The sequence below is a fragment of the Panthera tigris genome, chromosome D3 (assembly GCF_018350195.1).
Source record: "Panthera tigris isolate Pti1 chromosome D3, P.tigris_Pti1_mat1.1, whole genome shotgun sequence".
NCBI classification, from domain to species: Eukaryota; Metazoa; Chordata; class Mammalia; order Carnivora; family Felidae; genus Panthera; species Panthera tigris.
In genome coordinates, this window is record NC_056671.1 from 14,003,939 (window position 1) to 14,018,444 (window position 14,506).

Here is a 14,506-nt window from a genome sequence, read left to right on the forward strand (position 1 = left end):
CTGAGGGATGCCATCAACGACCTCCCCGCACTTCCTCTTTGAAAAAAATAACTCCTCGGCAGGACGTTTGTTTTATAGCTACTTAACCCATATCAGCGCTGAAGGCACCACATTCCTCAAGGGACAGATCATGATCCAGTGATCAAGACCACGGAGGAGAAGCTAGCCCAAGGGTGAGTGTCTAGATTCTTTGTGTGTGTGTGTGTGTGTGTGTGTGTGTGTTGTTTTTTTTTTGTTTTGCCTTTATGAGCTGTCACATTTTATCTCTTCTAACAGCTTAGTCCTAACACTTCCAATGGGAAATGAAAGTCCCAGTCAACTGACTAACGAGGCACCTGCCAGAAAACACAGGATGTTCCAGTTTGTTTGAAGCCCAAACAACAGTCCCAACAATTGGATGTTTCCCTGGCAGCTGCAGAGAGAGACAGAGAGACAGAGAGAGAGAGACAGAGACAGAGGGCTTCCACTCATGGGAATTCAAGCATCCGAGGGGTAAGGGATTCTAACAACACAAGCTTCTCCTGGTACCCTACGTGCCCAATTATCATGATGATGAGGCACCAGACAGAAGCCAGACATCGGGAGACCATCCCTAATGGTGGTATCTGGGCAAAACTCTTACTCACATACAGCGTGGTATTTTTCAGGTCAAGTCTAATTTTTTTTTTTTTAAATCCAGACTGCTGGTCTGAAGCCAGACCCTGCATCTCTCGGGAGGGAGCCCCGGCTCCTGTGGTACCTTCACAATTTCTTGGGCAATCTGCCTCGTTTTGTTGACATCCAAGACGATTTTGGCATCCCTCACCACAGAGTAGAGAGTCCGTCCCTTACACAGGCTGAAAAGCAAAAGGAGAGGACACATTATTGGCACTTGTTCAGATGAGAGTGACCCACGGCAGTTGTCCGGTGTGACAAATAATAGTGGATGTGCCACTAGGACGCCTGTTGGAGAACAAGCCTGTGAATGGACCTCAGGTCTGGCTCTCGGATGCAGATCTGGGAGCACGTTCTTTGGGGTTCTTCGGGGTCTTCACCGACACCCCCACCGCCAGCATCTCAGGACACCCGCAGAACCTAACCCAGTCCAGAGGCAGGCTTGCCACGTTCCCTCCGTCCCAGGGTTGCACGGAAGGAAAGCTGTGCATGAACCAATAACTTCTGGGGTCCTGAGATGCCACTCAGACAGCACTCTGCCAGCCACCTGTCCCAGCTGCTCCCACTCGCCAGAAGCTGCTGGGGTGGGCGGTGGGGGCAGTGATGAAACCCCAGCAAGATGGTGGCTCATATCCACCAAGGACCATCAGCCAACGATGCATTCAAGCACACGATGCATTACACACACATCCGTTGTGTGTAAACACGGATACCCTGTGTCCCAAACCAGACACCCGTCTAGAGGGTTTTTTAAACTATGTTCAGACTCACTGAGTTCATTTTGAGGACCAGTGGTTTAAGATAAATGACAAGATGGAAAAGGACGTTAATGCAGCGACAGTGACACCTTCTCATTGAGTTGCCTGCTTGCTCACCCACCCGTCCCTTCTATGGTGAGCTCCGTTCCCAACACACACACAGCAGGCACTCAATACGCGCTCACCGAGGGAAAGAATGAATGAGTGAATGAATAAATGAATGCAGTCTATATTTACCACAGCATTCCCTGCCTCTAGCGCCAAATCTAGCTCAGAGGAGCAAGTGTCGGCTGGAAAAGGAAGGAATGGCATTAGGGAAGTTCATGTTCCATCTTCTGTCAAAACTAATGGCTTGCATTTTTCTTTTAATCTATGATTTCACTGCTAAAATACTCTCAGCCCTTCCTTCAGTATTTTTCGAGCCCTTGTTATGTGCTACACTTGGCTGAGATTGTACAGTTGAAGCTAGATCCCGGCTCTGCTCCTTACTGTGTGTCTTTGGGTGGGTTACTTAACCCCTCTGGGCCTCGGATTCCTCAACTAGCAAAGAGAATGAGTGATACCTACCTTGTAGCGTCACTACGAGGACTGAGTGAGAGAAGGAACTGAGTGCCGTGCCTGGCACCTGGTGGGAAGTATAGCATCGTGGTGAGAATTTGTGGGTTAGAATCCTGGTGGCATCAGTGAGTAGCTGTGTGACCCTGGGCAGGTGAGTTAACCTCTCTGAGCCTCACTTTCACTATCTGTAAAATGGAGTCAATAGTTCCTGCCTTACGAGGTGGTTAGGAGAACCCCATGAAATCAGGTGTGTAGAGGCATCTCTCCATGCCCAGCGCACAGAAGTACCCTACTCATGAAACGCTGGCTGTTAGGCGAGGTAGTAAGTGATCAATAAAATGCCAAATGTGTACGCACACTTGTGTACATATGTGCCATATATTCATACGCATACGACATCTGCGTGTCCATCCGTTGTATTCCTACCTGTCTACCTGGCCACGTACCTACCCATCCACCCACATACCCGTCCAAAATGCTACCTGTGACCTTTCACTAAGACTCATTTCTTAGTGAGATTCTCAGCGTAGCTGACGCCCAGGGGGGTCTGATTCATCCGTCCAAGGTCGCCCCGTAAGCTGGTGGGAGGCAGCCACGGTGACTCAAGTCTGTCCCCTGTTGTTGCTGTCCTGGGGGGTACGTTTGCTGTGGCTACTGCAGGAGAGGGGGAGAGAGGCGGGCTGTGCAGCCAATTAAGCCACACTGACATTTAAATATGGGGGATTGGCGGAGACCGTGGGTGGACTCCCTCCCCTGGATACTCGGTTCTTGAACAGCCACCTACGCTCATTACAGGCCAGAGCCCAGAAAATACTGTTCCCGCTGCAGACGGCAGAGCAAATAATTGCAACAGGCTTCAAGACTCCCAGACTCTCCTTCCTGGGGTAACTGTGTGCAAGTCTCAGGCTTCAAACACCCATTCCATTTCCTTCCCTGCTCCCAACTTCCTTTCTGGGAGCAGCTGCGAAAATCTTTGCTTCTCTTGCTACCCTGTGGTTTCTGGGGCTGCTGGAGTACATCCATCGACTGGTGGGATGTAAATTCGCATGACCACAGCCTGGCACGTCTACCAAAGTGAAACATACAAACACCCCACGATCAGCGGTTCCTTCCCTAAGTATATATATACAGGCATGCGTACTCACATTTGCCCACAGACATGCCAGAAGGTACGAGAACGTTAACAGCAGCCCATTCATAATAGCCCCGCACTGGAGCCAATCCAAATGTTCATCAACAGAAAGATGGATTGATTGTGACAGAGCCAGATAACAGCATATATTCGTATTGTACTGTATAATAATCAACGAATTACTGCTAACTGCAAAAAACGTGACGTTCATAAACACAGTGTTAAACAAAGACGACTCAAGACTCGCACCGAATGATTCTATTTACACAAAGTGCAAAACCAGACAAAACTGACCCATGTGCTAGAAGTCAGTGTAGTGGTGACCCTTGGGGGCCGGGGAGGCTGGAAAGGGCGTGAGGGGTCCAATGTGGCGGGGGGGGGGGCAGGGTGCAGGCAATGTTTCGATTTGGGTGCTGGCTGGCACATGAGTGTGAATTGAGTGGAAATTCATCAGGTTGTGCTCTCAGGATCTGGACACTTTGCCAGACGTTATACTCAAAAAAGTCTGCTGTAAACAAACTGGCATGGTGTTGAAATTTAAAAGAAAATCTAAACCAACACTGATACCCCAGGTATCCATTTCTAAGCGCTTCACACAGTCCCAAGGGGCAGAGTCCAGAGGACAGAGGAATTAGGTATTTATCCGGGGCTGAGCTGGAGAGCAGGTGCAGGGCGAAGGCTGAGCTTGAAGCAGGAGCAGGCATCAGGCAGGTATCCAGGGCGGAAGAGGCTCAGATACTCCAGACAAGTCAGTCCAAGTGTCTTTGGCAACTGTTCTGAGCTTGGGGCTTCTGTGGCTAACACTGGTGCCCAAAAGCCATTTGCAGCGTGGGAGGTGAGGAAGGGAAAGGAGAGGATGAAGGGTTACAACCCTCACAGCAACTTGCAGGAGCCACACTGTGGCCCCATTTCTACAGACGAGGATATGGAGACCCAGAGGGGCAGAGGACCTGCTCACGGACACACAGACATGGGATCAGCCCAGTCCTGATCTTTCTCTCATCTCCTCTTTGGTGTGGGTGCTGGACATGATTTGGGGGCCATTTAAGAGACACGCAGCCAAGTGAATCCAAATCCGACTCTCCCATTTACTACTTACGGGGTGACCTCGGGAAGTGACTCCAACCTCAGTTTCCTCATCTGTAAAATGGGAGTAATAGTAATAATTCCAGTTAATGTGTCTGAGCCCTTGTTATGTGCCAGGTACCGGGGTACTAAGCACAGGTACAGGTACTAAGCACGAGAGTCCCCCCGCCCCCACACGGTGGGTACCCTTGCTGTATTCTATGGATTCCAAGATGCATGTTTCCTTGAAGTTTAACATCTCCGAAATCAGAATGTGTCTGATTGATGGACAGGTAACAGTTCTGTTGGCACTGTATTTCTCTCTTTGTAGTACGTGAATACAACGTGCATATTGTAACTGACAGCATCTTGGATTTCATCAAGTCTTGGCTCAGCCACATTTTACAGATAAGGAAACTGAGGCTCAGAGAGGTTAAGTAGGGCTGGGATATGAACGCAGGCAGCCTGGCTTCAGAGCTGATGCTCCTGACCCCCATCTTTGGCTCCATAACTTTCTCTCAGACCCCAGCACGTCATATGCCCTCAGTAAATGGTAGCCATAATGTCATTGCTATGGCAACGAAGATTAATGAGGCCCGCTGGCCTTGGTAGCAGAGTCAGTCTGGAGGTCAGGAGGTGTTTTAGTGGCTTCAGGATATAGTGAGTACTTCTCTAGCTCCTGGGGCAGTACACACACACACATACACACATACACACACACACACACACACACACACACACACACACACCCCTCCATATCTCTCTCTGCTAAAAGATCACATTTCTCCAAGAAGAACAAGGCCCAGAAATGTCTCACTTTGTCTGCAGGCCGATACAGAGGTCTCTTCAGCCCTGACCCCAGACAGGTCATTCATACAATTCTGACCTTTGACCCCATGTCCCGGGTGACACAGTGAGCCTTCTGGCCAGGATGACACAGTAAGTGGAAGATCCTTGTTGTAAACCAGCCCCAAAGAGGATTGTCAGAAACAATGAGATAAAACCATCTAGAAGGCTCATCTCCAAGGGCCTCCGTCCAAACTGGCTAATTCTGCCAGAACAGGGACTAGGAGAGAAATCTAGATGCCTGGGGTGGCCACTTCCCTTCCCTCCTCCAAACCCCTCAGCACCAAGCCCGGGGACCCAGGCCAGTGTGAATGAATGGTGGGGAGTGTGGGCTGGGGGCCACCTCCTCCGAAGACTGTCAGGCAGGCCCCCAGCCCAGTTCTGGCACCTCTCAGCCCACATGGCTTTGGAGACTCATCAGGGGCACAGGGTCCCCATCTGCTACTGTGGGCGTGGTCAGCTGAACAACAGACCCCCAAAGCTGTCCACGTCCTCATCCTCAGAAACGGTGACTATTTCCCTTATATGGCACATGGAACTTTGCAGAGGCAGCTACGGTTTTTGATATGGGGAGACTCTCCTGGCTTATCTCAGTGGGTCCGCTGTCATCACAAGGGTCCTTAAGGTGAAGGGAGAGACAGAAGAGAGAGAGAGGCAGAGGGAGATGTGAGTAAAAGACTCAACCAGCCCTTGCTGGCTCTGAAGATGAGGAGGGCGTCATGAGCCAAGGGGTGCAGGCAGCTTCTAGAAGCCAGAAAAGGCAAGAACAGATTTGTCCCCTACAGCAGCCAGGATGAACGCAGCAGACACCTTGATTTTAGCCCTGTGAGACCCATTTTAGACTTCCGACCTCTAGAATCGTAAGATACATTTGTGTTGTTTCAGGCCACGAAGTCTGCGGTCCTTTGTTTCGGGAGCCCTGGGAAACTAACCCAGTGGGACAGGACGTACTGCATCGCAGGAGGGTGTGAGGTGGAGATGAGATCGCACAGACACAGTGCTTGGCCCAGCGTCTGGTCAGAACCTATACTCCTTCAACAGCAGCTCATATCACTGCTAATAATATTACTGCTGATATTGTTGCTAATGATCATACTTTCCTGCTTAGGTGACCCCAAGTGCCCTTCGCGGCCTCTCCAGCTTCCCTAATTTGGTCTCTATCCAGCACTCCTAGAGGCCACTTCAAAATGCAAAGCTGACCGGTCGCTCCCTGCTACAGTCCCCCCTCTACCTCTCTACCACCCCCACACCGGGGTCTCTGGACACAGACCCAACTCCTCCAGGGCCCACAGGTGTGATACAGACTGGCCCCGACAGGCTGTTCCACCCCCTTCTTGTTGGGACTCTCCCCTTTGTTCACTGAGTTCCAGTCCCACACACCTACCTCAGGGCCTTTGCTTGTGCTGTTTCCGCAGCCTGGAACACTCTCCCCATTTGTCCTCAAAAGCCTTCCCTGGCCTCCCCAACTAGTTCCCTCGTGCCCTGTAGGTCCCTGCAGCACCACGGACCTCATCCCTGCAGCACTTGTCCTGGTTGGAATTGTACACACACTGGCTGGAATCTTTGATGACAGATTATCTCCTCCAGACTACTCTCCGTGAAGGCTGGGTCTAGGTGCTCCTGGCCACAGCTGCGCTCCCAACATACAGAAGGTCCTGAAGGAATCGGGGTATGCAATGCTACAGGCTGCCTCACATGGCCAGACCTCGCAGGGAGTGAGATCCCCACTGCAACGCCACATCCAGTAAAACAGAAACTACCCCTCAGGGGTCTGCCTTCACCTTTCTTGGCTTGTTTGCTCGGGGGCTTTATTTTGGGGCTCTCTGAGGGTAACAGATGGTCCCTTGGTGATGGAAGCCTGGTCTTAAACGGGAAGGTCTTTAGACCGGGCATGTATAATCTCCTCCCTGCCTAGACCTCAGAGGTGTTTAAGCACAAGTCCAGTGGCTGATGAACCTGCAAGGGCACCACAGTCCCTTGGAAGAACCTGTTAAAACAAAGATGGCTGGTCCTACCCCAAGAAATTCTGATTCTGAGGGTCTGGATTGGGTCCAGAGAATTTGCATTTCTTTTTTTTTTTTTTTAATGTTTATTTTTCAGAGAGAGACAGAGCATTAGCAGAGGAGGGGCAGAGAGAGAGGGAGACACAGAATCCAAAGCAGGCTCCAGGCTCCGAGCTGTCAGCACAGAGCCCGACGCGGGGCTCGAACTCATGGACTGCGAGATCATGACCTGAGCCCAAGTCGAACGCTTAACCTAACCCACACGGGCGCCTGTGAGAATTTGCATTTCTAGTAAGTTCCCAGGTAATGCTAATGCTGGTGGTCCAGAGATTCCCACGTTGTGAAGCACCACTCAAGACCAATCTCATTTTACTGAGGCCCAGAGATCATCAGTTAAGTTCACAATCGATTTAGTGAGAGTGGCACCGTGGGCAGGGCAGTATTCTGTTTCAGGTGTGTGCAAGACAGGCCCAGTCCTTAATCTCATGGGGCTGACCGGCCAGGGGAGATGTCAGCCAATAAATAAGTCACTGAGCAAATAGAAAGATGTTCGGAGAAGCATTAAGTGCTTAGAAGAGAATAAATAGATTTACTGGACAGAGAGTGGTGGGGCTGGGGGCTTCTTTCACTAGGACAGTCAGGGTAAGTCCCTCAGGGGAGGTGACCCTTATGCCAAGGGCTGAAGAAAGAAGGCAGCCATGTGAAAATCTGGAGGAAGAGAGTTCCAGGCTGAAGGACCAGCCAGTGCAAAGGCCCTGGGGTAGGACCAGGCTGGTACACTTAAGTAACACAGCAAAGGCCATATGGCTGGGCTCTAGAGAACATCTCCCAGGGCCTGCTTTCCTCAAGTGCTGATCTTCCAAATAAAAGAAACAGCTGGGTGGAAACAGTCCTTAGCTCTGCCTGATTTGTGTTCCCAGGCAGTTGGTTTCAAAGTCAGCTGTTGTTTTAAAACACTCTCTTCCGTCAGACGGGATTTATAACTCTTTGGTTGTTCACTCACTTCTAAGCATTCTCCACCTCTCAAAACTCAAAACCCCCTTAAGTGCCCCTCTCTTTCCCCCTTCCCTTGAGCAAATAAATCACGCTTCAAGCGACAAGTTGCGTACTCCATCAAACTCCAGCCGCAGGCAATCTCTTAACTTCCAAGTCGTTCATGAATCTAACACTGAAGATATTAAACCTTGGGACTCTGGGGCTTTCTAATAAAAAATGCCAGGTTAGCTTCCTATTAAAAATGGGAAATGCCAGAAAGCAAGTGAGAAATGCCAGCTGCTCGCCACCTGCTTAACCTGATGTGCGTCCAGGAAATGAAGAGTTATAGAGTTCCATTTAGTAAGAGGTTGGTGGCAGAAGGCTCATGTCCCAGCCAGATGAGAAAGAAGATGGTGACCTGCCAGACACCGGAATATGCAAAGCAGGAGCCTAGCTGCCCATGAGAGCAGGACTTACTTTTCCCCAACGCACACTCCTGCCCTCCTCCAGCCTTTGATATTGCTGCAAAGGCCAGAGAAGTCGGGGGTTGGCGGGGGGCGGGGGGGGGGGGAAGAGGAAGCTTAGACTCTATCTTACTGGCTTCTTCTCTCCAGGGCTGGATCCAGTTTTGCTAAGTCCAGAGGCCAAAGGTTGGCTCCTCTGGGCCCTTTAAGTTCTGAGATGGGGCTGTGATAATCAGTGAGTGCTTCTGTCCCTGACTGTGACCTCAGGCTTTGGGGCATCTGGTGACAATCTGCCCTCCGTGGTCTGGGCTTTACAAGGGTAGGAATGCTCCAAGGGCGCAGGCAATCAGCTAGGGAAGCAGGAGCCTCTAGCTCACCACAGGAAGAACTTCCAGGAAATGGTAGCCTGGCTGGTCCTCTGCCTCTGGTCACATTGTGTGGTCTGGTCGCCATCTGAGACCTGTTCTTGACCTTGTCCAAAGACATGCCAGGACATGCTCCTCCCTCACTCTACACCATATATAAATACACATATACATGTATACATATATGTATATATATGTAATCATGTATATTTTGTGTGTGTGTGTGTGTGTGTGTGTGTGTGTATGTGTGTATTATCATTTCCTAAGGGTCAGACTGTATCTCACTGCAATCATTCCAGAATCACCTTAAGATTTTTGCCAGATTGGCATTATTTATCACTCACTAATACTTTTTCTTCAGATGCATTGCCTTGAAAAAATAAGTGTATTTTTTTTAACCACATAAAGGAAATTTATTTCAGAGTATACTGAAATTTATACTCTGAAATTTATTCAGAGTATAGTCTTAAACATGGAGAAGCTTATTTTGTGGGCTGCGAGAAAACTTAAGATAATTTACTGCCTCCAAGCAATGGTTCTACCTTTGATTTCTTCCTTAAACCCATCAGATGGCACTTTACTTCTTCTCTGTGTCATCGATCATTCCTCTGATGGCAAATTTCTGGCTCTGTTTATTTTTTTTTTTAATTTTATTTTTTATTTTTAAAAATTTACATGCAAATTAGTTAGCATATAGTGCAACGATGATTTCAGGAATAGATTCCTTTGTGCCCCTTACCCATTTAGCCCATCCCCCCTCCCACAGCCCCTCCAGTAACCCTCAGTTTGTTCTCCATATTTATGAGTCTCTTCTGTTTTGTCCCCCTCCCTGTTTTTATATGATTTTTGTTTCCCTTCCCTTATGTTCATCTGTTTTGTGTCTTAAAGTCCTCATATTAGTGAAGTCATGATTTTTGTCTTTCTCAAATTTCACTTAGCATAATACTCTCCAGTTCCATCCACATAGTTGCAAATGGCAAGATTTCATTCTTTTTGATTGCCGAGTAATACTCCATTGTATATGTATAACACATCTTCTTTATCCATTCATCCGTCGATGGACATTTGGGCTCTTTCCATAATTTGCCTATTGTCGATAGTGCTGCTATAAACATGGGGGTGCATGTGTCCCTTCGAAACAGCACACCTGTTGGGGCGCCTGGGTGGCTCAGTCGGTTAAGTGACCGACTTCGGCTCAGGTCATGATCTCACAGTCTGTGAGTTCGAGCCCCACGTCAGGCTCTGTGCTGACAGCTCAGAGCCTGGAGCCTGCTTTGGATTCTGTGTCTCCCTCTCTCTCTGCCCCTCCCCTGCTCATGCTCTGTCTCTCTCTCTGTCAAAAATAAATTAAAAAAACATTAAAAAAAAAAAAAGAAACAGCACACATGTATCCCTTGGATAAATACCGAGTAGTGCAATTGCTGGGTCGTAGGGTAGTTCTATTTTTAGTTTTTTGAGGAACCTCCCTACTTTTTTCCAGAGTGGCTGCACCAGCTTGCATTCCCCCCAAAAATGAGTGTATTAAAAAAAATCTGTATCATTACTTTCTATCATTGCCAGGTAGAAAGCCTGTATCTCTAGCCCCAAATAAATGTAAAAAATAAGTACAGTGAAAGCCCATATGTCAAAATGAAATCCTAGCTTGGCATTTGTGGCCAAATGCTCTGATCTTGAGGCCTCCTCTTTGTTTTAAAACAGAAGTTTAGGACAAATCAGCCCTCAACAAAAAGATCGAGATCATACCATGCATATTTTCAGACCACAATGCTATGAAACTCGAAATCAACCACAAGAAAAACTTTGGAGAGATAACAAATACTTGGAGACTAAAGAACATCCTACTAAAGAATGAATGGGCTAACCATGAAGTTAAAGAGGAAATTAAAAAGTACATGGAAACCAATGAAAATGGTAACACCACAGCCCAAAGCCTCTGGGACACAGCAAAGGCAGTCACAAGAGGGAAGTATATAGCAGTCCAGGCCTTTCTAAAGAAGGAAGAAAGGTCTCAGATACACAACCTAACCTTACACCTTAAGGAGCTGGAAAAAGAACAGCAAATAAAACCCCAAACCAGCAGAAGGCGGGAGATAATAAAGATTAGAGCAGAAATCAATGTTATCAAAACCAAAAAAAAAAAAAAAAAAAACAAAACAAAACAAAACAAACCAGTAGAACAGATCAATGAAACTAGGAGCTGGTTCTTTGAAAGAATTAACAAAAGGGATACACCCCTAGACAGTTTGATCAAAAAGAAAAAGGAAAGGACCCAAACAAATAAAATCAAGAATGACAGAGGAGAGATCACAACCAACACCGCAGAAATAAAAACAATAATAAGAGAATATCAGGAGTAATTACACGCCAATAAAATGGGCAATCTGGAAGAAATGGACAAATTCCTAGAAACCTATAAACTACCAAAACTGGAACAGGAAGAAATAGAAAATTTGGACAGACCCATAACCAGTAAAGAAATTGAATTAGTAATCAAAAATCTCCCAACAAACAAGAGCCCAGGGCTGGATGGCTTTCTGGGGGAATTCCACCAAACATTTAAAGAAGAGTTAACACCTATTCTTTTGAAACTGTTCCAAAAAATAGAAATGTGAGGAAAACTTCCAAACTCATTCTATGAAGCCAGCATCACCTTGATTCCAAAACCAGACAAAGACCCCACTAAAAAGGAGAACTATAGACCAATTTCCCTGATGAACATGGATACAAAAATCCTTCACAATATACTAGCCAACCAAATCCAACAATACATTAAAAGAATTATTCACCACAACAAAGTGGGATTTATACCTGGGATGCAGGGCTGGTTCAGTATCTGTAAAACAATCAATGTGATTCACCTCATCAATAAAAGAAAGGACAAGAACAACATGATCCTCTAACATGCAGAGAAAGCATGTGACAAAATACAGCATCCTTTCTTGATAAAAACCCTCAAGAAAGTAGGGATAGAAGGATCATACCTCAAGATCATAAAAGCCATACATGAAAGACCCACCACTAATACAATTCTCAATGGGGAAAAACTGAGAGCTTTCCCCCTAAGGTCAGGAACACAACAGGGATGTCCACTCTTGCCACTGTTATTCAACATAGTACTGGAAATCCTAGCCTCAGCAATCAGACAACACAAAGGAAAAAAAAAACACCCAAACTGGCAAGGAGGAAGTCAAACTTTCACTCTTTGCAAATGACATGATACTCTATATGGAAAACCCAGAAGATTCCACCAAAAAACTGCTAGAACTGATCCATGAATTCAGCAAAGTCGCAAGATATAAAATCAAGGCACAGAAATCGGTTGCATTCCTATCCACCAATAATGAAGCAACACAAAGAGAAATCAAGGAACCGATCCCATTTAGAAGTGCACCAAAAACCATAAAATACCTAGGAATAATCCTAACCAAAGAGGTGAAAATCTATACACTGAAAACTATAGAAAGCTTGTTAAAGAAATTGAAGGAGACACAAAAGAATAGAAAAATAGTCCATGCTCCTGGATTGAAAGAACAAATATTGTTAAAGTGTCAACACTCCCCAAAGCAATCTACATATTCAATGCAATCCCTATCAAAATAACACCAGCTTTCTTTACAGAGCTAGAACAATCCTAAAATTTGTATGGAACCAGAAAAGACCCCGAATAGCCAAAGCAATCTTGAAAAAGAAAACCAAAACAGGAGGCATCACAATCCCAGACTTCAAGCTATACTACAAAGCTGTAACCATCAAGACAGTATGGTACTGGCACAAGAAGAGACACTCAGATCAATGGAACAGAATAGAGAATCCAGAAATGGACCCACAAACGTATGGCCAACTAATCTTTGACAAAGCAGGAAAGAATATCCAATGGAATCAAGACAGTCTCTTCAGCAAGTGGTGCTGGGAAAATTGGTGAGTGACATGCAGAAGAATGAACCTGGACCACTTTCTTACACCATACACAAAAAGAAACTCAAAATGGGTGAAAGACCTAAATGTAAGACAGGAAGCCATCAAAATCCTAGAGGAGAAAGCAGGAAAAAACCTCTTTGATCTTGGCTGCAGCAACTTCTTACTCACCACGTCTCCAGAGGCAAGGGAAACAAAAGCAAAAATGAACTACTGGGACCTCATCAAAATAAAAAGCTTCTGCACAGTGAAGGAAACAATCAGCAAAACTAAAAGGCAATCGACAGAATGGGAGAAGATATTCACAAACGACATATCACATAAAGGGTTAGTATCCAAAATCTATAAAGAACTTAGCAAACTCAACACCCAAAAAACAAATAATGCAGTCAAGAAATGGGCAAAAGACATGAATAGACACTTTCCAAAGAAGACATCCAGATGGCCAACCGACACATGAAAAAAGCTCAACATCACTCATCATCAGGGAAATACAAATCAAAACCACAATGAGATACCACCTCACACCTGTCAGAATGGCTAACATTAACAACTCAGGCAACAACAGATGTTGGCAAGGATGCGGAGAAAGAGGATCTCTTTTGCATTGTTGGTGGGAATGCAAGCTGGTGCAGCCACTCCGGAAAACAGTATGGAGGTTCCTCAAAAAACTAAAAATAGAAGTACCCTACGACCCAGCAATTGCACTACTAGGTATTTATCTAATGGATACAGGTGTGCTGTTTCGAAGGGACACATGCACCCCCATGTTTATAGCAGCACTATCAACAATAGCCAAAGTATGGAAAGAGCCCAAATGTCCATCGATGGATGAATGGATAAAGAAGATGTGGTATATATATACAATGGAATATTACTCGGCAATGGAAAAGAATGAAATCTTGCCATTTGCAACATGGATGGAACTGGAGGGTATTATGCTAAGTGAAATTAGTCAGAGAAAGACAAAAATCGTATGAGTTCACTCATATGAGCACTTTAAGACACAGAACAGATGAACACAAGGGAAGGGAAACAAAAATCATATAAAAACAGGGAGGGGGACAAACAGAAGAGACTCTTAAATATGGAGAACAAAACAGAGGGTTGCTGGAGGGGTGGTGGGAGGGGGGATGGGCTACATGGGTAAGGGGCACTAAGGAATCTACTCCTGAAATCATTGTTGCACTATATGCTCACTAACTTGGATGTAGATTAAAAATTAATTAATTAATTAACTAATTAATAAAAAAGAAGTTGAGGGGTAAACTTCTAGGTGGCTCAGTTGGTTAAGCATCCAACTCCTGGTTTCAGCTCAGGTCGTGATCTCACGGTTCGTTAGTTCGAGCCCTGCCTTGTGCTCTCTGATGTTAGCACAGAGCTTGCTCTGGATCCTCTGTCTCTGTCTGCCCCTCCCCCACTTGCACCTGCATGCGCTCTGTCTCTCTCTCTCTCTCTCTCTCTCTCTCTCTCTCTCTCTCTCTCTCAAAAATAAATAAACTTAAAAAAAAATTAGCAAGTCAGGGTTAAGAAGGTGTCAGATACCAGCACTGGATGGAGACTTTCTCCTTAATGTCACTGGAAGGAGGGAAAAAGGATTGAAGAGAAAAAGAATGGTCGCCCCCTATGTAATTCAATGCTATCTGGGGCCAGCGGAACCTGTCCCACCCTGTGGGAAACCTGTCAAGTAATCCCTCCAAGCTGCAAACCCTCCCCTCCTGCCAATTATGCAACAACCGAGCACTACAGGCCAGGTTTGTGCAGTGAAAGG

General features: G+C 46.3%; 1 protein-coding gene across 4 annotated transcripts in view; it reads right to left on the reverse strand.

Annotated features, from left to right (window-relative positions):
- The window catches only part of KSR2 (kinase suppressor of ras 2), a 436,218-nt gene that overhangs the window by 20,793 nt on the left and 400,919 nt on the right, over positions 1-14,506 (reverse strand). For all 4 annotated transcript variants that reach the window (XM_042961772.1, XM_042961770.1, XM_042961771.1 and 1 more), the window contains exon 17: positions 740-836. In XM_042961772.1, coding sequence (XP_042817706.1) covers positions 740-836 — 97 coding nt within the window. The remainder of the gene's footprint in view (positions 1-739; positions 837-14,506) is intronic.